We start from the raw sequence: 24,855 nt of genomic DNA on the forward strand, positions 1-24,855 counted from the left end.
ACAAATATAAGGACCATAGTGTAAAATATAAATAATTTTGAAGTTAGGTTTGAAGTTTTACTTTTGGAGAAGAACACATTGAAACTTTAAATATAGAGTTTTGAAAACTTCAAAATAGAGTTCCTTTTTGGAGATGCTCTTATAGAGAGAATGAGAGTAAAAGTATTAGAGTAAATAATATAATTAAAAAAAACAATAAAACCAGCGCAACATATATTTACTTATTTCAAACAGTGACTAGCGAAAGAGTAGTTTCACCTGATTGGCATATAAAAGTGAAGCTGAGAGTAAAAAGATTTTCTCGCCAAAAGATTATCGCTAAAAAGAAGTTACAGTCGTAATATATTTGATTGAACCATACTCATCGTTTCCTGTATAGGATAATCTAGTAACTTTGCCGTAATAAATACTCTCATTGTGAAAAATAAATATATTAGCAAATTAATATCAAGCCTACAATATAAATTAAAATCACATCAAGTATTCTGGAAAATATATTTGATTGAACCATGCTCGTTTTTTTTCTTTGTTCGTTTCATCAATTAGATAACTATGTAATATGAAATACATAAGTTATAGAATTCAACTATATACACATTAGTTCTCACAATATATATATATATATATATATATATATATATATTACTAAAAAAGAAAATTTATATTATTTATTTCCTGAATTATTGTTAGTAAATTTCTCATGTTTTCCCAAAGTTTAGAATCTAGACTAACTAGTATTAATATTTAATTGTTGTCACAATCCCATGTGGGTCAGTTCAATATTTTGACTCATAGAGAAGATGAAAATAAGACATTTCAATTTTTTCCTCATAACTGATGTAAACACAAAACAAAAATAGGTTGTTATATATAATATGCTCAAAGGACCAACTTGATGGACTTCTTATATCGTAGGCGTGGACCTAACTAAGTGTTTATGTAGCTATGACTCCTATGAGCTAGCGACAACGAATAAAATATTTTGTTAATGATTAGAAAGTATAACTAGATAACTCATTACGATAATTAGGATTTGATTAGGGTTTTTGGTCTCACGTTATTGGCTGTCTACTTGTGAACAACCCATTAGTGTTACTTCACCCATTTCTCCCTACATGCCACAAGAAGATCACTGTGGGATTTGGTGGCTTATACATTTATAGCTTTAACTATCAACTAATAATGCATGCTCCAAAATTATCATTGCAGTAATTATAATGATAATTCATATGAAGTGGTATATATTTTTAACAACCCTGAGTTCTTAGGGATGTCCTGATCTTATGCTACAGAAAATAATGGAAATGTAGGTTGCAGGACACATAAACTAAACCTGCAAAGACCTAGTCGGCTTATCATTGAATGGAATACGTACACATCTTGATCATTTGGAATTAATAAATTAATATATTAAATTTGTTTGGAAACGCAATTGATATTTTGGAAATTCCCACATTGAAATTGATTAGTATTTTGTTTTGCTTCTGTTAAACTATTAATTTTATTCATCTAACATAGATTATATACGATTTTTTTGCTGCCTAAAATATGAAAAAGGTAAAAAAGAAATGCAAAAATGAGGGACAATCTTTGAGACGTTTACATATCATATACCCTATATGATCCACTACGACTAAATCAGACCAAATATAATGCAATTTTTTATATTTTGGCTTGGCATTTGTTCCCATTGGGTTAGGATTTCCAACTAGGGAGAAATACTCGCTCCAAAAAAAAAAAAAAAAAGAAAGAAAAACATATACAGCATTATTAACCAGTGCATGAGTTTAAACCGTATCATAAAACTTGTTGGAAAGGAAAAAAAGTTACGAGTTGGAATCCACCAGAAAAAAGTGAGAGGGATTCTCTATAATTTCACTTTTCTAATTTTAATTTCTCAAATGTCCTCCTTTCTATAAGAAAAAAAATTCTATCACAGCCTCCAATTATTGGCCGACTAAAATTTATAGATCCTAGAAGCGCAATAATAGTAGCACTCGACCAATCATTGTTTGCCGTAAGTTTTCAAGTTCGTAGGCCTTTTCTTATACATATAGGTCAATTTTAAGAGATTCATTCCTTCAAGAAAGTATGAAAATATCTTTCTCAAAAAAGAGAAAGTATGAAAATATTAAAACAAAAGTATTATACCAATAATGCATGTCTTCTCTGAAATTTTGGTTTGCGTTTTTTCTTCTCTGAAAATACCTTTCAGTACATAACATTTACAAAAGGGAGCACAGTCTGCAGAAAAACGCAGCTTGCTCGGACCACAGCCAGGTCCAATACCAAAAAACTTTCTAAAAATCAACAACAATAGCGACAACGCTAAAGCCATTATCTATCGAACAACAAAGCCAAGATATGGAGACAGCGAAAGATTGCAGCTCAAGCAACTATATACCATATATGGAGACAGCGAAACCATACGCTGCACAACCATATCTTCATCCCGGCGACGTCGGTTTTCAAGTCTATTGATCGTGAGATAAGGAACATTATTCTTGGCAGAAGACACAGAAAGGAGTTCTCTGCTCTTCTATCTCTGTGGCTGAGATTAAGCTGATCAGCCATCTCTCTAGTTTTACCTTATGAGATGTGTGTAATGTTTTCCTTGTTTTATTTTTTTGCCTCGGAAACATTTTGTCTAGAACTCTTTTGTAAGTTCTTTGTTCATTTTATATGATATTAACATTCTAGCAAAAAAAAAAAAAAACAAAAGCCAAGATGGAAGGTAAGTCGTTGTTGCAACAAAAGCCAAGATTCATTCCTTCGAGAAAGTATGAAAATATTTTTAAAAAGTATTACCAATAATGCATGTCTTCTCTGAAATTTGGCTGGGCATTAAGTGACCAGCGCCGGTCCAAACATCTCTATAAAAGTCACTGGCCCTAGACCAAAACAGAAAATATATAGAAAAAGTTACAAAAAAAAAATGTTTGTTTCAAAAAGATGTATATTCTATGTTTTCTATAAAAAAATTGCAAACTTTAAGAAAATTAATTGATTTTATTAGATTGCTATTGATTAAAAGTTGTTGAAAATTGAAAATTACAGAAAACAATAAATTTATTATAGCGATTTAATGCGTTTTAGGAACGGATGAAGTATCATTTCATCTCATCGGTTTGAGAGCTTAATACTCCCTCTGTTTTTAAGAGATGCATATTCTAGACTTTTCACATATATTAAGAAAACTCATTAAATATGCATTATTTTTTTGTGAATAACAATTTTCCATAACTTTTAGCCAATAGAAATTCAATAAACACCATTAATATTTTTGAAACTTACAATTTTTCATAAAATCATACATTGAAATGGTAAAAAATGTATCTTTTTGAAACAAATTTTTTTTCCAGAACATACATATTTTAGGAACGGAGGGAGTATTAAAGTTTTTTAAATCTTTCAGCAAAAAAAAAAAGAATGCTTGAAACTTAAATGTACTGTCAATATTATGTGAACATTAAGCTGAATTTATAAGAAAAACTATAAGCAATTAATTGAAGCAAGAAATATTAGATAAACGAATCCCTTCAATTCATTAATTTAAGACCGCCAAGACTTGCGTACCATGCATCTATATAATAGCTCATGTGAAGTCTCCACAGTTTTAAAAAACAAATAATATATATAAGTCAAATAAAAATGCCCAGGAACAGCACATGACTAAGATTCCCTTTTTTGGTGGAGCATCTTAAGGTGTTTGTATGAACGACTCTCTAACACGTGTTCTCAGAATGATGTGTTCACCATTTAAGCATGCCAATCTATTGTATACTTTTATATATGGGTATGGGAAGTTCCAAACTCTTTGGTGGCGTGTGGAAGCATGTGACTCAGATGCCCTCACTATAGGGAGCAATACTTGCGTGTCGATTTTTACTTGAACAATCCTTGACACCTTCTTAATGCTAGGGCGAAATTTTGTTCCTGTGTTAAAATTATTTGTTAACAAAGTCTAAACGATTTTAGTGGATGATGGGTTTTAAACAAAAATAAATCAAATAAGAGATTACATCTAAAGAAAGTACAAGAACAATATAAACAAACAGAAAATACGAGATTGTTAACAGAACCATGAGCAACGAGACCATGTGGAAATGTAGGCGAAAAGGTTTGTATTGGTCTTATAGAAATTTCCGGTATTTTAATGGTAGAACGCAGGAGAAGACTCTTTGTATGTTTTTATTAGACTTTGGTACCTAGGATGAACGAACTATGGAGCTTCGAACAATTGTTGGTTTATAACGTTTACAGAGAATTCAAATATCGATAACTAAATCTTGTGTACAGTACAACAACCTTACATTAAGATGATAACGCATTTTATTGGTGAGTGAGACTACGCATAAACTTTTTTCAAATTATAGTACGTAGCTTGATGATGTCATGAAGACTTAAGCTATAAACCATCGTCTAGTAAATGGATCCTTCCACGGTGGGTATCTACCGAACCCAGTGGACATGGTCAAAAACCAGGCTATGGGATGGATAATGGAACCAACAGCAAGCCAGCAACTAAATGATATAGGGATTTTTCCTTTAGAAAAAACTTGAAAATGTCTGAGCCCGGGTTCGAAGCAGGGACCTCTAGTGTGTGAGACTAGCGTGATAACCGACTACACCACCCAGACTATGGCACTATTAGTTTGACATTAACGATATATAATTCTAGTATAGACTACGTGCGTCTTTGTAGATCATATATAATTCTAGTAAGCATCCAATAACATAATTGACCAAAACCGAAAAAATAACATTAGTACCGAAACCCAAAGAAAGTTTTGTCGATACCAAACGGTCAACTTCAGAAATAAACTGGTAGTGGAGAAAAGGAGTTTTGAAAACGTTTTGATTTGATTAAGGTGAGTATTACATCAAGTGACAATGACAAACCCTCGGTTTTTGGCCTTCAAACAAAAGCTCCATTTTAATTTACAAAGACAAAGACGAAAAAATATCAATAGTAATAATAGTAATTTACAAAGACAAAACTGACGTAGTAACAAAAATGGTTACCAGTCGAGTTTAATGTTCCTTTCAATGTAAAGTTTGTCAATATACTCTACGATGGGACGTGAAGCTTCCATGTACCTCCTCATGTTCTTCTCAACAGATTGTTCAGTTTCATCGAGCCGTATCAGAAGTTGATCCCTCGTCGGAAGCGTATACATTCCCGCGTAAACCGCGGTTCTAACAGCCCATGTATGAAACGGTGCGCATACTTCTGTGTAAGCTGTTGTCGCAGCGTCTTTCAAAGAGTACTCATCTGTCATCAAGAACTTCTCGAAGATTGCTCGGATTAGGTCTAACCCTAGTCTCACGCGTCTCAGGTTACGTGAACGGCTTCCAGGTGTTTTCACCGTATCTTTCTCCACGTCTAGGTCCAAAATATTCTGTAACGTGTCTAATGTTTTCGAGGCTTCAACCAAGTCGTTAACTTTGGAGATGTACTCCATCTCAGCAAATTTGAAGGCGAACCCTAGGCAGCTGAAGAGGACAGAGACGTGTGTACACGCATTGCAGAATGCATCAAGACTCAACCCGTCTTCTTCGGTGATTATGTCTGGTTTTAGAAGATCAGCTAGATTTTCAAACGCCTCTGTGATTATAGACAAAGGTGTGTTGACTCTCGCTGGTGTCTTGTTGCACACGGCATCCTCAAATGTGTCGTCTTCCTCCTCTTCTTCCTCCTCCATTACCTTTTTGCTCTCCTCTTCTTTTTTATATAGCTTCGCCACGATTGCTGAAATTTTAGAAAATCTTTCTTGATCGTTATGGTTAGCTCACGAGAAATGAGAGATGTGTTATGGTTCTGCGATTATGTTTTAAGACGTGACTTTTCGCAATACTTACGGGTTCACCAATCAAATCAAGGTGAGAAGCATTGTTCATAATGGAAAATTTTACTATGTAAAGAATGGCTATAAATGCTTGCAAGCTATTTTGGTGTGAGAAAGAGGATATATGGTCTTCATGATCTACGTAGTGTTTTTATAAATTAACATTTGAAATGTTATACTTGGGAAATACTATTTTGTTAACGTGATTCTATTTGTCTAAAAGACAATATGGTTTCCATTTACATATGATATATTTTAAACACACTCTTATGTATGTACAAGCTATTTTGGTGTGAGAAAGAGGATATATGGTCTTCATGATCTACGTAATTTTTTTTATAAATTAACATTTGGAATGTTATACTTGGCAAATACTATTTTGTTAACGTGATTCTATTTGTCTAAAAGACAATATGGTTTCCATTTCCATATGATATATTTTAAACACACTCTTATGTATGTAATCTATTTATACTAAGTAAGATTCTAGTGCTGATGTTTAAAAAAATTAATTGATTCATCTCTATTTTTTTCTTATTTTATCAAATATATTCGGTTTCCACTAACCCCATGAGCATAAGTTAATAATTTAATTTGATAAAAAAAAAAAGTTGATAATTTAATTCTGGATCGATATTATCGCTTTTTATTTATCGATTTAAAGGTTTGTAACCATGACAAGTTGGATGAAATAATATTATTTGAACCAAATTTATCAAGTCTTAATATCCTGAAGGGAACCCTCCTTTTCTTGGATCACTCACAGCCACAAGCTTCCCATCGGATTCTTGAACTATGAACTGAGAAATCATTCCACCAGCAATCGGCGCTAGGACGTGACCTTTCTTCTCCAACACATCTCTTGTCTCTTTAGGAATCTCGAAATGGTCATCGTAAACAGTAGTCCAGTTCTCATACAAAACTCTGTTTGGTATCAACTGCAAAAGGAAATCACAATAATAATTTTTAGTTATGAACAAAAGAAGAACAAGAAAGTTTCTACTAATTAAGGGAATAAAAACCTGGTGGTAGATTCTCGGAGCCAAGACGGAAGAGAGAGGATCCATGTTGAGGAAGAAATGATTCAAGAAAACTTCCGTTGTTCCAGCGATGATAAATATTCCTCCGCTTGCACCCACCGAGGCTTTAACTTTACCGTCCTGCGTAAACCAGCGCATAAAAAACTGAGCCCTAATTCAGATTTTCGTGTGTCACAAGTAACATGCCTATTTTTCTAATTAACCTTAAGTACAATGGTGGGAGCCATTGAGGACAAAGGTCGTTTCCCTGGACGGATGAAGTTAGCCGGTGCTGGTAGCGGCACGTTGCGGTCGCCAACGAATTTCATGGGGATTGAGAAATCATCCATTTCGTTGTTCAGAACGATTCCTGTGCTCGGAGACAGCATTAGTGCCCCAAAGAAATAGTTCACTGTATTAGTCATCGAAACAGCATTTCTATCCTTGTCTATTATCGACAAATGGCTCGTCCCGTGATCCTGAAGCTCATTCCATCTACGTATTGGAGGGGAAGGAAGATCAATAATCAATAAATAAATAAATAAATAAAAAGAAGTCATGTGGATTTAATAGATTGAAAAACTTACTTGGCACCATAATGTTTGGGCTTGAAGGTTCTCTCATCGCTAATCTTTTTCTTTAAGTCTTTTGCAAACTCTGGAGACAACATATCCGAAACAACTTTGGTAACATCGACGAAATCCGGATCCCCAAGGTTCATTCTAATTGCAAATGCATGTTTCAGAGCCTCGACTAATCGATGAACACCGAGAGGGCCCGAAACACCGGATGGAACCCCATATTGAGAAAGAATATTTAAAACCTGCAACACAAGAAAACCCCCAAAAAAGTAAACCAAAGTTTGATGAAATGTTAAAATTACACCAAAAAATAACTTGACTTACAAGCACCATAGCAGGACCACCGGAGGAAGGAGGCGGCATACCGAGTAACCGGAATCCAAGAATGTCAGTAGATAATGGCTCCTTAACCTTAACTTTGTAACTTTGCAAATCTTTCAAAGTTATTATCCCTCCAGACTTTTGTATATCTCTCACCAGATAGTCCCCAACCGTACCATTGTAAAACGCTTTTGAACCATATTTACCGATTTGCTTCAGTGTACAAGCCAATTTTGGGTTACGGATAATCGTCCCTGGCTTTTTGAGCTTTCCGTTAGAAACAAATAGCTCAGACAGACCTTTGTCTGCTAAGATATCATCACTAGTTGCGTTCATCTGCATGTAGAGATACTTTGAAATCTTGAATCCTTTAGCTGCCAGTTTCCTTGCGGGATTAACTAATTTCTTCCATGGCAGTTTCCCGTGTTGTGTCCAAGCCGTGAATAGACCCGCGACTTCACCGGGAACAGCTACTGATAAGGCTCCTTTCTTCTTTAGGTCTTGATTACCATCATACATATTCTACGTCAATAACGTCAAGGAAAACGCTACTTAGCTCAGAATCACGTTTGGAAATAGTATTACTCTATATAATATATTAATTTATGCATTAACTATATATGGTCCATATGTTATGAAAACGCTACTAAAAAGCTCAAGATAGCGTCTTAAACGCTTATATATGAGGACGAAATGTTCAGCAATGCTAATTTTTTATTTTATTTATAAATAAAAGCTTTTACTCCCATGAATATTCTACACCAAGAGAGCAAGAAAAAAAATACCAATGATTCTGAAAACGTTGAAGGAAAACGCTTATTTCAAAACGCATTTTTCGTTCAGAGCAAAAGTAAATGCATTTGTTACTAAAACGATGTTACCTCAGTGGCCCGTAGAGGAGCAACCTCTCTAGAGTCATAAGCAACTTCCTTCCCTTCACTTATCTTAACCACTGCAAACGATCCACCGCCTAGACCGCTAGATGCTGGACTCACAACGCCCAAACATAGAGCAGCAGCGACCGACGCATCAATGGCGTTTCCTCCTTTTTTAAGAACTTTCATCCCGATTTCCGAACACCGTCCATCGTCCGTTGCAACCGCGCCATGATACGCAACAATACTTTGCTGTCTTTTATGAGCCGCAGCGTTTTTCAAAAACGCGATTAGAAAAAGAACGATCGTTGCTGATCGTATTAGAGCTCTTGCTACGATCAACGAAGGATCAAACAAGAGACAACGTATCATGATATCAGTTGTAGCAAACAGTCAATTAACAAACTAATTATGAATAATCATTGGCGATTTATTTTTATGTGAATTAGAAAAACTAAGTAACTTACAATTCATCTGTATTTGGCTTTCTGAAAATTTCTCGTCCTCTTACGTCCTTTGTGACAAGAGATTGTTCAGACGAGTATTAATAAGAGTATGTGGTCAAAGTCTCATTTGATTAGGAGCCATCTCTTGGAAGGTACATAAAAATTAACATCTCTTAAGAAATGGTAGATAAATTATGAATATGTAAATCATTTTCCAAAAGTTCCAATTCTTTTGAATATTTCTTCTTCTTCTTTTTGTCAATGTTTTAAATGTTTTTAGACTACATTAAATGCTTTTAGACTACATAAATGTTTTAAACGTTTTTACCATACATATAAAGTTGAACATATAGCACAAGGTTACCAAATTATTGATTGCAGTATTATATGACTAGAAGAAAATAAATGATGCCAATTATGATTGAGAAAAAAAATGAATGAATAAAATAAGGACAATTCTATCAAATAACTATTTTTAAATTTTTGTCACAAAATAGCGCTCAAGAAAAAAAATGACCAAAATAGTTCATTTTTATTTTGAAAATTTTAATATTTATATTTATATTTATTTTTAATTTGAAACCTTATCCCCAAAATTTCACCCCCTTAATTCTAAAACCTAGGTCTATATTAGTTAATCTTGGGGTAAAAATACATTTTTACTCTTTCATTAAATTTATTTTGGTCATTTTCTTCATTAAACACTATTTTTGTGACAAAAACTTAGAAATAGCTATCCTAGGAAATTTTTCATAAAATAAAGAAATGATTTAAATAGTTTTTATTAAAGAGTTTAAAACACACATATATATCCTATGATTAATTAAATCTAGAATTATGATTTTTTTTTGGGAGGGGTGAGTTTAAGATTTGGTGATTAGAGTTTAGAGTTTATAATTTATGATTTATCGTGTAAAAATTAAAATAATCATATTTTAAAAATATTTATGTTAAATTTATTATTTATTAATGGTATCTTAATCTTTTTGTTATTTAATAAAAGTTATTTCAGCATTTTTTTGAACTATTTTGGTCATAAAAATTATTTTTAGGGTTTTTTAGGTGACCTTTTTTGGTTTAATTTTTCTGAGATTTGCCATAAAATAAAGCTCTGGAGTAATATTACTGAAAAAAAAATGTCAAAAATCATTTCGATTCAATAATACAAAGGAGAAAAAATCAAATCCGATCTCAATATCCTGAAGGGAACCCTCCTTTTCTTGGATCACTCACAGCCACAAGCTTTCCATCGGATTCTTGAACTATGAACTGAGAAATTGTACCTCCGGCAAACGGAGTTAGGACATGACCTTTCTTCTCCAACACATGTCTTGTCCCTTTAGGTATCTCGAAATGATCATTGTAAGCCGTCGTCCAGTTCTCATACTTAACACTGTTTGGTATCAACTGGAAATGACAATACATGAATCAAGTTTTAGTTATGGACCAAATAACAAGAAAGTTACTGCAGAAACAAAAACCTGATGGTAGATTCTTGGAGCCACGACAGAAGAAAGAGGATCCATGTTGAGTAAAAAATGATTCAAGAAAACTTCCGTTGTTCCGGCGATGATATACATTCCTCCGCTTGCACCCACTGCTGCTTTAACTTTACCGTCCTACGTAAACCAACACATAAAAAAAGCTGTCGCTTAAAATAGTACATAAGTAAGTGTTCCGTGTACGTATCACAAGTTGTTCTTTTTTCTTCACACCTTGAGTACAATGGTGGGAGTCATGGATGACAAAGGTCGTTTCCCAGGACGGATGAAGTTAGCAGGTGCTGGTGGCGGCTTATCTGAGTCATGGAAGGACTTCAACGGAATCGAGAAATCGTCCATTTCGTTGTTCAGAACGATTCCCGTGCTAGGAGACAGCATCAGTGCCCCAAAGAAAGCATTTATTGTACTAGTCATCGAAACACAATTCCTCTCATGGTCTATTATCGATAAGTGGCTTGTTCCATGATCTTTGATCTGATTCCACCTAAAATTTAAAGAAGATTAATCAATCAAAAATGAAAAAAAAGAATCTGCATGATTTGTTATAAATTAAAAAAAAAAAACTAACCTGCCACCATAATATTTTGGATCAAAGGTTTTCTTGTCGTTTATCTTCCTCTTCAAGTCTTGTGCAAACTGTGGAGACAACATATCCGAAACGACTTTAGTAACGTCAACAAAATCTGGATCTCCAAGGTTCATTCTAATTGCGAAAGCATGTTTCAGAGCCTCGACTAAACGATGAACACCGAGAGAGCCCGATACACCTGATGGAACCCCATATTGAGAAAGAATGTTCAAAATCTGCAACAGATGAAACTCCGTATTAAAAATTTTAGTAAACTTGAATTTGATAAAATGTGAATTTTCCACAAAACTGAACTTACAAGGACCATAGCAGCACCACCGGAAGAAGGAGGAGGCATCCCGAGTAAACGGTATCCAAGAATATCATTAGATAATGGTTCTTTAACATTAACTCTATAACTTTGTAGATCTTTCAAAGTTATTATCCCTCCCGATTTGAGGATATCGCTCACTAGGTTAACCCCAACCGTGCCATTATAAAACGCTTTTGGACCATACTTTGCAATTTGCCTCAAAGTTAAAGCCAGTTTTGGGTTTCGGCAAAGTGTTCCTGGTTTCTTAAGCTCACCATTTGAAACAAATAGTTTAGAGAGACCTTTGTCTGCTAGAATATGGTCTCTGGTTGTGTTCATTTGCATATAGAGATACTTTGTTATCTTAAAACCTCTATCTGCGAGTTTCTTTGCGGGACTAACTAACCGCTTCCACGGTAGCTTTCCATGTTGTTTCCAAGCTGTGAATAGACCAGCAACTTCCCCGGGAACTCCTACTGATAAGGCTCCTCTCTTTTTTAGATCAAGATTGCCTCCATACATATTCTACATCAAGAAAAAATACAACCAAGAAATGTCTTTGCATCAAACGTCAAACGCTATATAACTTAAATTCAAAACGTATATTTGATCAGAGACACTAGTTCATGTTCAATATCAAGATAGAAAAACAAGATGTTTATGACACATATCCAAGCTTAGTTTACAATGAATCAGAGGAATGAAAATATTTCTTAAGGCTATTTAAACTTTTACTTATATAGAAACGCCATTAAAGCTAAAGATAGCGTTAAAACACTTCTTTAAAAGGAAGATATAAGTTGAAAATAAAATAAAAACACTTGTTGAATAGCATAAAAACGTTACGAAGATTTAAGATCGTGCTCAAAATTTTTTAATAAGAAGAAAATATATTAAAAAAACTCTCGCGTTCAACAATTATTAAAGCGCACAAAATGCTCTTACCCACATAAATGTTCAATACCAAGACCAAAAACATATGTATATCGTATGTGATTCAAAAATGTTAATGAAGAAATGTTTATTTCAAAACGCACATTACTAAAACAACGTTACCTCAGTGGCACGGAGAGGAGCAGTTTCTCTAGAATCATAAGCTACTTCCTTGCCACTAGCCATCTTAACCACTATAAACGATCCACCGCCTATACCGCTAGAAGCTGGACTCACAACGCCCAAACATAAAGCAGCGGCCACAGAAGCATCAATAGCGTTTCCTCCTTGACGAAGAACTTTCATTCCTATTTTAGAACACCGTCCATCGTCTGTTGCGACTGCACCATGATACTTTACAATACTGTGCGGTCTTTTCTTAGCCGCAGCAATTTGCAGAAACGCGATTATGAGAATAGCGATCGTCCCTGCTCGAACAAGCCACATTGCTACCACTGATGAAGAATAAAAAAAAAAGATTAAACACCGATGACACAAAAAAAATTGATGATCTTAGGTTCGTTTACATAGAGAGTAATTAAAGATGAAAGGAACTTTTTTTATATCAAGAACCATACAACTTACAAGGTATTTATACACAAAGTTAGAACCTATTCTCAACCAGAATCAAAAGTTATCTGTATACGTAATATGCTACACTTATAACAACTTGCTATTATCCCCCTGTCACTAGTAGTTTTACATTGAATTTGAACAATGTTTGACCTTTCCAATAAATAGAAAATTAAATGAGTCAATTACTGAAAATGTTGAATACCTTACCTTTTCTATGATATTTACCTTTAGAAAAAAAGATTATTTACCTTTAGAAAAAGGTATAAACGTTGAATACCCTTTCTGAAAAAGATTATTTACCTTTAGAACATATTCAATGCACATTTCTATATTTTCTTCTCCAATATATGCATCTATAGTACAATTCATCTATTTATAGAATAAGATACAATTCATCTATTTATATGTTGTTTTGCCTCTACTTTTAGAGATAAAATAATATTTCTCAATATTTTCTCCTAAAAATAGAGAAATTATATTATAAAAGCATATATTGGAGCAGATCCATGGCCTTAATAGAGTTTTTATGTTTTAAAAGAAAATATAAAGAGAAATATAAAAGTGGATTGAAGATGGTCTTAGAATCATTTTAAAAAAAATACTGAAAATGTTTAATTAACCAAAAAAAACTCTATACTAATTACATTTGATTCCCAAGAAGAAGAAAAACTTAACACATTCGGTTGACTAATGAATTAATCAGTCTAAAAATATATTTAGATTTGTTATTTTTTCTTTTACATAAAGGATAACGAAAAAAATATTAAAAATATATCCAACATTACATTTTACTCTTTACAATGACTAAACAGTTAAATCTTTAGTCACTTTCTCGTGTCCTGCTCGATCCAGTTGAGTTCATTCTTGCTCGATCGAACCAGGTAGTCTTGACCCGAAAACTTCAAGAGCTTCCAAGAAGAATCTCTTGTTAGGTACAATTCCATCTTTCTCCATCTTTTCCATCAGCATCTGCACATGCTCCTTCATATCTGCCTTAGTATACTCCTTATATGAAGCTGACAGAGGACGCTGAGATTGTCTTCGTAGCTAACGTTCTCACAGATACAAACAAATATATTTGAGGGCGTATTAAGAAAGAACCTACTGGTGTTGTCTTTCTCATTTTGTTTGCAGTTTGTATTCGTGGTACTTTTTCCTTTAGATTGAATCAATGACAAAAAAAAAAAAAAAGCCAGAAAACAATGGGGGCTGTTTATGTAAAGAAGTAAAAAAGTTAAGGATCATTTTCGGGAGTTTTGAACCCGACGTGAATCGAACACGCAACCTTCTGATCTGGAGTCAGACGCGCTACCATTGCGCCACGGATCCTGATGCTTAAATAACTTAATATATTGTAATTATTTCATAACTGTATAGGATCAACCATTATTAACCACTATTTAAAAACATAAACAAGCTTTAAAAATGGAAAAAATTGACAAAGAAAATAAATGTCTTGTGACTTTTAGGGGAATACAATTTGACATTGCTTTTGCTTATAAACATCAGTACCCACTTTCTTGTAGATAATTAAGCTTGTTTTGTAACCGTCTCTTTGATCCCAAACTCTTTATGCTACAGTTTGATGAATGAATGAATGATTAGACAAGCAAGTAACAAGTATAGTTTTTGTCGTCGTCTACCCCTTTTATTTATACGCGACTATGATGAATGAAATGTCTCTGAGATTTCACCTCTTAACTTTTGCAGTGACTTGTAGAGGACTTGGCTTACTCTGTCTCTGACAGGCGACTGAGAGAATATCTTTCATAACACTTGCATAGAAGGCTACCGTACTCCTTACACTCATGATAAAAAGAAAAGAAATGACTAAAAAACAATGGCGTGTTGATCAAGTTTTGCAGAAAAAAGAATGGATTCACTGACCACAAGTATTGTGAACCAACAAAGAAATTGCCAAAACTAGGATCCTCTGTTTCATTCCATAACGGGACCTGCAGTTTGACAAGATACTTGTGGTCAGTGGACTTTGTCAACTCACTTTTTATTTTCCTTCTCAACCAAACCTCTATATTTCAATCTTTTTAGTTCCTTGGGGAATTTCATTTGATCTAAATGCACAAAAACATATGGGGAGAGGGTATTATTATTATTTTTTCTAGTTTAAGATTATCTTCTTTTTTTTTTTAATTTATCATACAAACACAGTTATTAAGAAAAAAATTCACCATCTTCTTTCCCTTCATTTCCTCTGACTTGGTGGTGATCTTGATTTTGCAACCTTTGACTTACTGCGTCCTGTGGCAATCTTCCTCCCTTAGGTCAACTTTTTCTCCCAAACCCTTTCTCTTGTTTCTTTCCCACCAACTAGAAAACAAAAACAAAAATCTGAACAAAGAAAATTGAAAGTAATAAGTAATAACTACAACATATGTAGCCGAGAAAAGTGTACGTATATATGTATCTTTGATGATACATAGCAGAAGAGATAAATCGAAATTACTAACCAAATCACAGTTTTAACCATCTTATGTTTTTTTTTTTCTGTGTTCTCTAAGATTGTATATTTCATTATATATGTATAGAGATAGACGACATGAACTGACGTTATCCAAATTGGCTTAGTATTAAAAAAAAAAGAATTCAATCAACATTCTTGATTTCATGAACTGAGGCTATCCAAGTTAGCAATATGTGCTCACTTGCTTGGAAATGATAAAGCTGTGTAACTGTTTCTTTGATCCCAAACTTTTTATTTCTTATGTCCATGGTTGTATTTAAGTTTGAAACAAAGAGTTATTGTATAATGGTCCATTGAGTTGGGTTGTATAAAAGCTAATGGAGTTGATTTAGCTTGTAGTGAATAGTCTAACAGCACAAAGGCGTTTAAATTCTTACGCTGCCCTCGGTTAATCGGCGTTGTTACATAGCATTTTTCATGTTTTAATTAAGTGAATGCGTTGGTATTTCACTCCTTTCGAATAATGTTTATAATTATTGGAATAACAACTATGCATATCAAGTCAAAATTACAAAGAAGATAAAAACATTATATAACTCAACAAAATTCGTCTATATTATTATTCTATCATCATAACGATCGAGGTTTAAAATCCAACAAACGTAATTGAAATGTTTTGAGAATTTAAAATATAAAACCAAACAAAACGAAAAATATAAACAAAGCAGCTAAAGTTCTCTCATGCATTGTCACTGAAGATAAGAAACAACTTGAAAGACTCAAAAGAGTAACAGAACCTGCAACGAAGAAGTTCACAAACAAGACTTCTGTAAGCACACAAGCACAAAAAACCAAAAAGCTCAACACTATTCTTTTTAATAGCGCATCAAAGTACATACCTCACGTTTGAAGATGATTAATTGATCACCGGACCTGAGACGGCGAGCATATCAAACCAGATGCGTCTGCGCCAATGACTGCAAGATCACAGACCCCGCATATGTTTCCTTCCTGGCTTGGTACAAACCTGGCGGTGCAGTATGGACAGGAAACGTCTTTCTGACCTCTGTAGATTGGCACATAGGTTGACCCGCATATCACAAACGGGTTTCTGAAGTCGTAGTTGAGCTCGGTTGTATCAGTCATATTGCGTTCAGCGGCTTGAACAATTTGTCTAGCCGCTCTGGCATGGCTCTCCAATGGGTTGGTTTCCAGCAATCTTTTAGCGAAGTTATAGGCCGTGGCGAGATTCTTGGCCTTGTAGCAGACGGTCATTGCATTTAACAGCGCGAGTCGTAAGTGAGGTAGTTGGAGGTTGCAGTGAGTGAAGTAAGCAGCAAGCTCCTGCTGCCTCACTGGATCATCTTTCTTCTGTCTTCTCTTGAGCTCCATTTTAAGACCGACGACATATTCTTTAGCGATACTGACCAATTCCTTAACCTCATCTACTTCACTTCTCGACTCGACCACCACAAGAGGGATGGTGTGGAGGATAGAGAGGAAGAGCCGGAGAGCCTCAGTCAATTTCTCATCTTTCCCACTTGTTGTAGCTTTGTAACCGGACTTGAGCTTCTCTTCTTGCTGAGAGAAACCATAGAGAAGAGCTGGTGGGCCACGGACATTGGGACTGTTTGACTCGCTCCATCCACGCTCAATGGCAAGTGGGACCACAGGAGATGATGAAAAAGCACGCAGATAGCTTTGGCTGCCACTGAACAAATCAATAAACATCGATTTCAAGGGGGCAAAGTTCTTTATGCCAAGCTGTCTGTTGAGCAGACGCATTGCAGTGTCGAAGCTTCCAGCTGCAGCTTGCTCAGCAGCAAGTGATGATTTCTGGCTCCAAATATGGCTTACGGGCATACCTTGAGTAGGTGTCACGAAGACGGACGAACGTGCGTTAGCAGAGGCCTTAGGAGTGTCAAGCTCTGGTGGGAGGTCCAAGCCCTCAAGTTCACCCCATCCACCTTCTTCATCATTATCTTCTTCCGCTCCTTCTGCTTCCGCCAAAATGGCTTCGATGTCTCTGTTCTCCATTCCATCGACATCAACCATGTCAAGTCCCTCACCCCAATCACCACCAACATCTTCTTCATCTTCATCAACAGCCCCTCCTCTGGCTGCACTCTCAAGTCCGCCTTCAAATATTCCCTTCATAACTCTTAGAAGAGGCCAATCACCACCACACATGACGGGAGATGGTGGCATTAGAAGCGATGGAGTCTTCCCCTCAGGTAACGAGGGCACGTTGTCTCCTAGCTCAGTCGCAAGTCGCTCAGCAGTGTCCGTTAAACCATGAACCGAAGCAGTGATATAAGCGAGAGGCAAATGACCAGCATTCTCAAGTATCTTGACACGCTCTTTAACATCTCCTAGGTAGAGAGCATTGTGAAACTGACCCATTACATTGTTCTTCACTTCTGCAATCTTCATCAACTTCGAAAGCTTGTCCAACTTACCGGTAATGAGGTAAAGAAAAGATAACCTCTCAAAGTTCTTTGTCTGCTGGTACGCAAATTCAACAATTCCAGCATTACCTTGGCGAAGAGCCTCCACTCCAAGTCTATACCACTGCTCTTTCTCATTAATCTCTGTAGCGGATGCAACAGCGACGCTGATGTTGCCACTTTCAAGAGCCAGGTTGAATCGGACTCTCTCGTCTTCAACAAAATGGAGGGCAACTTCAGGAAACCCTTTCTGCCGCAGGTAAGCAATCATAGCCTGTCCACATAACTGGGAGTTCTTTATCATGCTCATGACATGATCATATCTCTTTCTCAGCAGTGCAAGCTTGAAAATGTATTCAGTTGCATTGATGGTGATTGCCCTGTTTTTCCCATCCCGGTCCAAGCAAAAGGTTGTGTTTCCAGAAACCTTGGTGATATAGATAGGGACATCCAGGGTTCGGATGATCCCACTATCTCCATTAGGAAGACAGTACTTGATATGGTTCAAAGTTGTGTAGATGAAGACACCATTGTCATCCCAAGCTCCACTCTTCACACGTATTGTCTCATGAAGTGTGCACTGAAGGACAAGTTTTTTGCTCGCAATAATGATAGTGTGTTTGCTGAGCAAAGCAACATTCTCCATATCATTGGACCAAACAACATGCCTAACAAACGGTGTCTGAAGTTCACCAAGAACAAGCCTTTGCTGAAGGTCAAATATCACCACTTTATCCTCTGATCTACAAAGCAAATTTCCAGTCCCAGCATAAAAGATAGCATCTGTGGGTATAGGCAGAGAACTCTTCTTAACCACCTCATTCTTGAGATTCTTGACTAGCACCTGGCTGGTGCTTTTCTCAAGAACAGCAAAGCGATTACGGGCAATGAATACAGCAGAACCACCTGTCCCCCTCTTTGCATCTTGCACAACGTCACTCCTGCCAACACTATCTTTCGGTATGATGTACAACTCGTACGAACCACCATCCACATCTGAGCTGATCAGAACTGCATTTTCTGTCGGACTGTATGATAGAGTCCTTGGACTTTGATTCAAGCTTGGTGTACCAGGACGCCGTATAGGGATAACTTGGGCATCTTTCTGAGTTGAATATTCGTAGAACCTCAAAAATCTATCTTTGGCATAGAACAGAGAATCACCACTCACAGCAAACGCAGGACGTTCTCTCTCAAGTTTGAACACGATCATACCATTGTCATGCCCCGCTGCCAGTAAATTGATCTCAGGGTGAACTGCAAGAACCCAGAACCGATCATGTTCACGGCGAAATGTTTGGATTCCAGTTCGCTTGGTAGCATCCCAGACACGAATACTTTTGTCCTCAGAGTTGGATACAATTATGTCCTGTTTTGCATGGAACATAACAGATGAAACGTTATTCATGTGACCTCGCAGTGTATCCACCTCCCAAGCTTTAGTTTCTGCAATAAAATTGAAAAGAAGGCATTAATTACATCAGCTCCGCTATTATAAGAACTGCAGTTTAGTGTCCAAATGAAGGTTTATAAATAAATAAAAAAGAGAGACTTCGAAAGTAAAAATACCATTCATACGCCACAGCTTCACTTGGCGGTCATCTGCACCAGAGACGATGAGAGGAAGAGTGGGATGAAAAGAAGCCCAGTTAACTCCTCTATCATGACCCTCGAGGACATACTTAACAATAGCGTCAACACCACCAAAAAGATCAGAGTTCATCTGTGTAAATCGCATGAGGTCATCAGCAGGAGATACTGTCTTCTTCTTAAGGGAAGCAATATCCCAGACACGGACCGTCTGATCCAAAGATGCTGATACGACCAGGTCTTCTTTTGGATGGAAAGAAGCACACATGACATAATGATTGTGGCCAGTCAACACAGATATACAAGTCCGTGACTGCCAGTTCCAAATGCGGATAGTCTGATCGTCACTAGCACTCACAATCCATGGGTTCTCGTGGTGAAATTGGACTGTGCGGATATAGTCGAGATGGCCGAGAAGGGTGAAAAGGCACCTGTGTGTTTTGTGGTTCCAAACTTTAATCTTGTAATCATCACCTGCAAACACACATTGTTGTCAATGCCACCAACTACATATGAGTAATCTTCTTGAAGAGGAATAGGATATAGTCGTAAAGAAGAAGAATCCAAGAGAATTACATTTACATGGTTTCATTCTTTCTTATCAAAACACACTACTAAGCACACCATGAGATCTAATTCAGTCCAATTATCCAGAAACCATATCTTATGCAAAAAAAAAAAAAAACTTATGATAAGCATTTATCACTGCAGCTTGGACTACATGGGATCCAGTAAACCAAGGAAAATCAACAAACAATCCTCTTCAAAGACATCAAGCTAGATCTATAAATCAAGAACACTACTGAGCAGACTGTTCACGGTATTATATATATATGATATTTTTATAAATGCGGACTTGTAGCTCAAAGGTAATGTCGAGAACAAAGAATGATACCTCCGGAGACGAAGAGAGGCTGAGAATTGTGAAAGTGAACACCACGAACTGGACCTTCGTGCTCGTCGAACCGATCGATTAAAGTACCCATACGATAATCCCAGAGCTGGATCACACCACTGTGCAAGCTGGCGAGGATCCATGGTCGCTTCGGGTGGAAGGTGAGGCCCTTAACTCTGTTACTCTTCGTCTCAAATTTCGTCAACATAATTTCCCAGATCTCAGCTCTACACAATCTAGAATGAAAGAATGAAAACAGTCGTTTCAGGGAAAACCAAACCTAAGAGGGAAATTTAAGACAGGAAACATGGATAGACTAGAAATCCTACTGTGGATTCGAAGAAGAACGGGTAAACAAAGACCTAGGAGATGATCACGAATGAAGAAGGATCAACTCGAAAGTCAGAGTTGCTCTTTGTATGAACTTAACAAGATTGCTTGAGAGATAAGTAATCGTTTGAAGAAAATAGTTTATTTTGATTTATATAAGAAATCACAGATAATATTAAAACCTAATGAGAAAAGGAAAAATAAAAGATAATGATAAACTCAGAAGAAAAAAAAGGAAAACTAAAGCTTTGTGACTTATCTCTTAATTATTTTTTAATACTTTTTAAGTAGTAAATATGAGCTAAGAGACTTGTTAAGAGATTTCAACATTTAAGTGCTCCAAGCAAGTTTCTTAATTAAAGATTCTTAAAAAAAATATATGAAAAGGAAGAACATGAGAAGGAGAAGGAAGAACAAAGACTTCTTGTGAATTAACTTTCATTACATGGGATGAATACCCATTCACGTTAAACAACTCAAACCTCATCCGCATCAAAACATCTTAAGATTTAACAAGGAAGAGATGGAGACTGTTTTGCAATATTACCTGTCCCTTTAAATTAGCTGCAGTTTGAGTTCCAACTTCGAGTGTTTGCTCTACCACTTTTCTGTAACTTACCTGTTTAGAGCGCTCAATGGCTTGATCGGTCTCATCCATTCTTTTCATTCCAGCATCAACAAACTCCTGGTTTGACATAGCTATCTATACATAAAAAGACATAAGTGCCATGCCTTTACTGGGTTTCACATTCCCAAAATAATCTACTTCATGCCAAGTTCAAACATGATATTTTCATTAAGACAGACCTATGCCTTAATCTCGGAATAATACACATGAACAACAAGTTGGATATAATAATCTAGAAATTATACTAGACTACTAACCTAAGAGCATAAGTTACTAGTCCAGTAAATTCAAGTGAAAATAGCATCAATGAGCCTCCTAAGAAGTCAATCTCATGATGTTCTAGGCAAGCTCATACTTGGCATCAATTAAATAGACAAGTATGCGTAAGGACTCTCACATGAAGCCATTTGAACATTTTCTTCAGCTGCAGGTTCGCCACTGCTTGCTTTGTCTAGTTGAATCCTTGATCTTATCCAACTTTTGGAAACCATTCCTGCAAAAGAAAAACAGATAATGATATGTGAATCTTTCGTCTTCACTGAAGAAGAATCTTTTCAGGTGACACCTCTATCTATCTCTTATACTCATCAAACAAAAACACACATTAATCCAAAATAATAAGCACTTAAATTCTAACCACGAAATCTTTATTTACTCTCATATGAGATTCAGTGATACTCAAACATATCACAGTGCTCTCTGTAACCAATATAGAGAGAGAATGAAACCATACGCGAGGGCTCGAAAATGGTCACGGATTTCACCATGGATCTGCTCTAATCGAGGGCTCATCGGGCGATTCGAAGCCATTTCGCCGGAGAATCTGAGATTCCGACGATAACCAAACTGGAACCCTCCTCAGCCGGCGAACCCTTCACAGAAATATCTACCGTGGAACAAAAGCAGCACCGTATCAAAACAAAAACAAAAACAAAAACCTTAGCTTGACGAGAAGTAAAGGTTGGGACTTTATTTGTGAAAGACGAAACAGAGAGCCCCGTCTCTTCTGTGAAGAGGAAGAAGTGAAACAACGGCAAATGTGATGTGAGACAAGAAGAAGAAGCTGTATACAAGAACCCGTATAAGAGCATCCACAATGGTGATACCCATTGTGGAGTCCTTAGGATTAGATTAGTAATATTTTTTTTTTTTTTTTTTTTTGAATAGTTAAGGACTCTTGTGAAAAATGTATGTACAATGATGATCCCAAAATTAGAATCCTTAAGAATTAAAAAATGGTTTTTTTAGTGAAATAAATTTTTCATATATTAGATGAATAAATACCATAAATTAACATAAAATACAATAATTAAACATAAAATACATTAATTAAACATAAAAATACAACAATTAAAGATAAAAACAATTATTTAACATAAATATAGAAAAATTCCTAATCTTCATCACCAAATTTATTCCAAATATTTTGAATTAAATCATTTTTCAATCGTTCATGCGTTTGACTATCACGTAGATCATTCCGCGTGGGAAATATATTATTCATATTAGTTGGCATCTCGGTTTCCACCTGTGAACATCTGGGGACGTCTCCTTCTTCAAATTCAGATATATCAATAGGAGAGTATCCATCCCGTTCATCTTCGACAATCATATTGTGGAGTATGATACATGCTCTCATAATCTTCCCTATCTTTGCTCTATCCAATGTTTTTACCGGGTTTCTCACAATCGCAAATCGAGCTTGCAATACTCCAAAAGCCCGCTCCACATCTTTTCGGGTTGCTTCTTGAACTTTAGCAAATAACTCTTGTTGAGGAGTTTGAGGGAGGGTGATAGATTGGATAAATGTTGACCATTTTGGATATATACCGTCTGTGAGGTAGTACCCCAACTTATACATGTGTCCGTTGACCATGTACTTTACCCTCGGAGCTCGACCTTCTAAAAGGTCATCAAAAACAGGAGACCGATCGAGGACATTGATATCATTTAACGTACCTGGGGGACCAAAAAAAGCGTGCCATATCCAAAGATCTTGTGAAGCAACAGCCTCTAAGACAATTGTCGGTTTTCCTGATCCACGTGTGTACTGTCCTTTCCAAGCGGTTGGGCAATTTTTCCACTCCCAGTGCATACAGTCAATGCTCCCGACCATCCCAGGAAACCCTCGTTTCTCCCCAATATCGAGTAGTCGTTGTAGATCCTCGGGGGTGGGTCGTCGTAGATACTCTTCTCCAAATAATTGTATTATTCCGTCAGTGAAATTATGTAAACACGAAAGTGCAGTGGACTCACCAAGTCGGAGATATTCGTCAACCGCATCAGCCGCAGAACCATAAGCAAGCATACGAATAGCTGCCGTACATTTTTGTAATGGAGAAAGACCGAACCTCCCGGTTGCATCTCTTCTTTGCTGAAAGAATGGAAACCACTCTGATAGGCCATGGACAATACGCAAGAATAATTCCTTATTCATGCGGAAACGGCGTCTGAATAAATGTGCCGGAAATGTACAATCTTCGCTGAAGTAGTCATTCCATAAGCGGACGTGTCCTCCTTCGCGGTTTCGTTCCACATAAGCACGTCTACTTTGCGGTATGGATTGGGCCTCCACTATATTGTTGAAAGTATCTTCAAAGATTTCATCGAAAACTTCGTCCAATCTCTCTTCGAATTCATCCGATGAAGATGATGACATTTCTAGATATCCTGTTTCATAAATAATTTAATTGTACAAGTTTTTAATCTATTAGTTAAAATTATGTAACAGATTCACATTTCCGTTTTATCAATCTTACTCCAAATTTATAGTTAAAATATTTATGTAATAGAGTAATTATAAGTTACTGACTCGCATGTCCAAATAAGTTAATAGAGTAACATTCCGTAATAGAGTAATAGAGTAATGATTAACTTCACATATTTGAGCAAAATCTATATAGTTGTTATGATTAACTTCACATATTTATGATTAACTACACATATTTTTGACTCGCAATAATGACAGAGAAGCTGATGAGAAGTTAGCTAAAACATTAAACAAAGACTGCTGATGAAAGAGAACATAAAGAGAAGTTACCTATAACTTCTTCGATTACAACAACTTGAAATTGAGGCCGAGTTTGTAGCAACAAGATTACAGCAAGAAGATTACACCTTTAATAGATAGGAAAGAAGTTTGATAGAGAGAAACGCAAACAGAGAGGGTTACTTATACTACTACTACTTCAACATAAACCCGTGACTCGCAATACAACAACACACTTCGAGATTCCAAACGCACCCGTGACTTGGTTCACATGTCCTGCTGCTGTACCTGAAACATGAGAAAAGACAAGTAACCTATCTATACATGGAAGCTAAACAATACAAAGAACCTATCTATACATGGAAGCTAAACAATACAAAGAAAACAAATAGATGACAAAATCTTCCCTGAAAACAATTGGTGTTTTGAAACCCAAAACGAATTGAAACCCAAACTACAAACAAAATGATCCCCAATTGAACATAAACGAATTCAAAACAAATTCCAAAATCGAAACTTTTAGAAACCCTAAATCGAAGAAATCCCCAATTCGATTCGACGGAAATAGGAA

General features: G+C 36.0%; 5 protein-coding genes and 2 non-coding genes across 10 annotated transcripts; all 7 read right to left on the reverse strand.

Annotated features, from left to right (window-relative positions):
* Positions 1–669: 669 nt before the first annotated feature.
* On the reverse strand, positions 670–5,956 carry LOC103828026 (ACD11 homolog protein-like). The gene has a single exon (XM_033273999.1). The coding sequence runs from the start codon at positions 5,703–5,705 to the stop codon at positions 5,022–5,024; it is 684 nt and encodes a 227-aa protein (XP_033129890.1). The 5' UTR covers positions 5,706–5,956; the 3' UTR covers positions 670–5,021.
* On the reverse strand, positions 4,567–4,640 carry TRNAV-CAC. The gene has a single exon. It is a non-coding gene; the product is annotated as a tRNA-Val (tRNA).
* A 389-nt stretch (positions 5,957–6,345) lies between the features above and the next one.
* Positions 6,346–9,738, reverse strand: LOC103828027 (glutathione hydrolase 1). Of its 2 annotated transcripts, XM_009103606.3 has the most exons (7): positions 9,113–9,738; positions 8,652–8,977; positions 7,774–8,292; positions 7,456–7,691; positions 7,093–7,363; positions 6,872–7,009; positions 6,346–6,787 (listed from the first exon to the last, which is right to left on the reverse strand). In XM_009103606.3, exons 1-7 carry the CDS (start codon positions 9,117–9,119, stop codon positions 6,572–6,574), a joined length of 1,713 nt encoding a protein of 570 aa, XP_009101854.1. In that variant the 5' UTR covers positions 9,120–9,738; the 3' UTR covers positions 6,346–6,571. The 2 variants fall into 2 exon arrangements, with proteins under 2 accessions (XP_009101854.1, XP_033129887.1); XM_033273996.1 differs by having other exon boundaries at positions 8,652–9,738.
* Positions 9,739–10,190: 452 nt separating this feature from the next.
* LOC103828028 (glutathione hydrolase 1) lies at positions 10,191–15,736 on the reverse strand. 2 transcript variants are annotated; one of them, XM_009103607.2, is made up of 7 exons: positions 12,993–15,736; positions 12,531–12,862; positions 11,481–11,999; positions 11,162–11,397; positions 10,807–11,077; positions 10,573–10,710; positions 10,191–10,498 (listed from the first exon to the last, which is right to left on the reverse strand). In XM_009103607.2, the coding sequence occupies exons 2-7, from the start codon at positions 12,852–12,854 to the stop codon at positions 10,283–10,285; spliced, it is 1,704 nt and encodes a 567-aa protein (XP_009101855.1). In that variant the 5' UTR covers positions 12,855–12,862; positions 12,993–15,736; the 3' UTR covers positions 10,191–10,282. The 2 variants fall into 2 exon arrangements, with proteins under 2 accessions (XP_009101855.1, XP_009101856.1); XM_009103608.2 differs by having other exon boundaries at positions 12,531–15,736.
* TRNAW-CCA lies at positions 14,241–14,312 on the reverse strand. Its single transcript has one exon. It is a non-coding gene; the product is annotated as a tRNA-Trp (tRNA).
* Positions 15,737–15,981: 245 nt separating the features above from the next.
* On the reverse strand, positions 15,982–22,316 carry LOC103828029 (coatomer subunit alpha-2). Of its 2 annotated transcripts, none has more exons than XM_009103609.3 (7): positions 22,029–22,316; positions 21,693–21,788; positions 21,215–21,366; positions 20,338–20,573; positions 19,422–19,916; positions 16,305–19,298; positions 15,982–16,202 (listed from the first exon to the last, which is right to left on the reverse strand). In XM_009103609.3, the coding sequence occupies exons 4-6, from the start codon at positions 20,543–20,545 to the stop codon at positions 16,330–16,332; spliced, it is 3,672 nt and encodes a 1,223-aa protein (XP_009101857.2). In that variant the 5' UTR covers positions 20,546–20,573; positions 21,215–21,366; positions 21,693–21,788; positions 22,029–22,316; the 3' UTR covers positions 15,982–16,202; positions 16,305–16,329. The 2 variants fall into 2 exon arrangements, with proteins under 2 accessions (XP_009101857.2, XP_018515438.2); XM_018659922.2 differs by having other exon boundaries at positions 21,215–21,370.
* Positions 22,317–22,435: 119 nt separating this feature from the next.
* LOC103828030 (putative nuclease HARBI1) lies at positions 22,436–24,568 on the reverse strand. The gene is made up of 2 exons (XM_033273997.1): positions 24,336–24,568; positions 22,436–23,965 (listed from the first exon to the last, which is right to left on the reverse strand). Exon 2 carries the CDS (start codon positions 23,952–23,954, stop codon positions 22,689–22,691), a length of 1,266 nt encoding a protein of 421 aa, XP_033129888.1. The 5' UTR covers positions 23,955–23,965; positions 24,336–24,568; the 3' UTR covers positions 22,436–22,688.
* Positions 24,569–24,855: the final 287 nt, after the last annotated feature.

The sequence above is a fragment of the Brassica rapa genome, chromosome A06, assembly GCF_000309985.2.
Source record: "Brassica rapa cultivar Chiifu-401-42 chromosome A06, CAAS_Brap_v3.01, whole genome shotgun sequence".
NCBI lineage: Eukaryota > Viridiplantae > Streptophyta > Magnoliopsida > Brassicales > Brassicaceae > Brassica > Brassica rapa.

Bases quoted from the DNA above. Each gene is read 5' to 3' on its own strand.
- LOC103828027 (XM_033273996.1), bottom strand. From the start codon at position 9,017: ATGATACGTTGTCTCTTGTTTGATCCTTCGTTGATCGTAGCAAGAGCT. The intron at 8,293-8,651 runs GTAACATCGTTT...TTATTGACGTAG, and splicing joins CTCCTCTACGGGCCACTGAG to AATATGTATGATGGTAATCA. The intron at 7,010-7,092 runs GTTAATTAGAAA...TGGTTTACGCAG, and splicing joins CTCCCACCATTGTACTTAAG to GACGGTAAAGTTAAAGCCTC.
- LOC103828026 (XM_033273999.1), bottom strand. From the start codon at position 5,705: ATGGAGGAGGAAGAAGAGGAGGAAGACGACACATTTGAGGATGCCGTG.
- LOC103828030 (XM_033273997.1), bottom strand. From the start codon at position 23,954: ATGTCATCATCTTCATCGGATGAATTCGAAGAGAGATTGGACGAAGTT.
- LOC103828028 (XM_009103607.2), bottom strand. From the start codon at position 12,854: ATGTGGCTTGTTCGAGCAGGGACGATCGCTATTCTCATAATCGCGTTT. The intron at 11,078-11,161 runs GTTAGTTTTTTT...TTTAAATTTTAG, and splicing joins CCAAAATATTATGGTGGCAG to GTGGAATCAGATCAAAGATC. The intron at 10,499-10,572 runs GTTTTTGTTTCT...TGTCATTTCCAG, and splicing joins CTCCAAGAATCTACCATCAG to TTGATACCAAACAGTGTTAA.
- LOC103828029 (XM_009103609.3), bottom strand. From the start codon at position 20,545: ATGTTGACGAAATTTGAGACGAAGAGTAACAGAGTTAAGGGCCTCACC. The intron at 19,917-20,337 runs GTATCATTCTTT...GTGTGTTTGCAG, and splicing joins GCCTCTCTTCGTCTCCGGAG to GTGATGATTACAAGATTAAA. The intron at 19,299-19,421 runs GTATTTTTACTT...ATTTTATTGCAG, and splicing joins GAAGCTGTGGCGTATGAATG to AAACTAAAGCTTGGGAGGTG.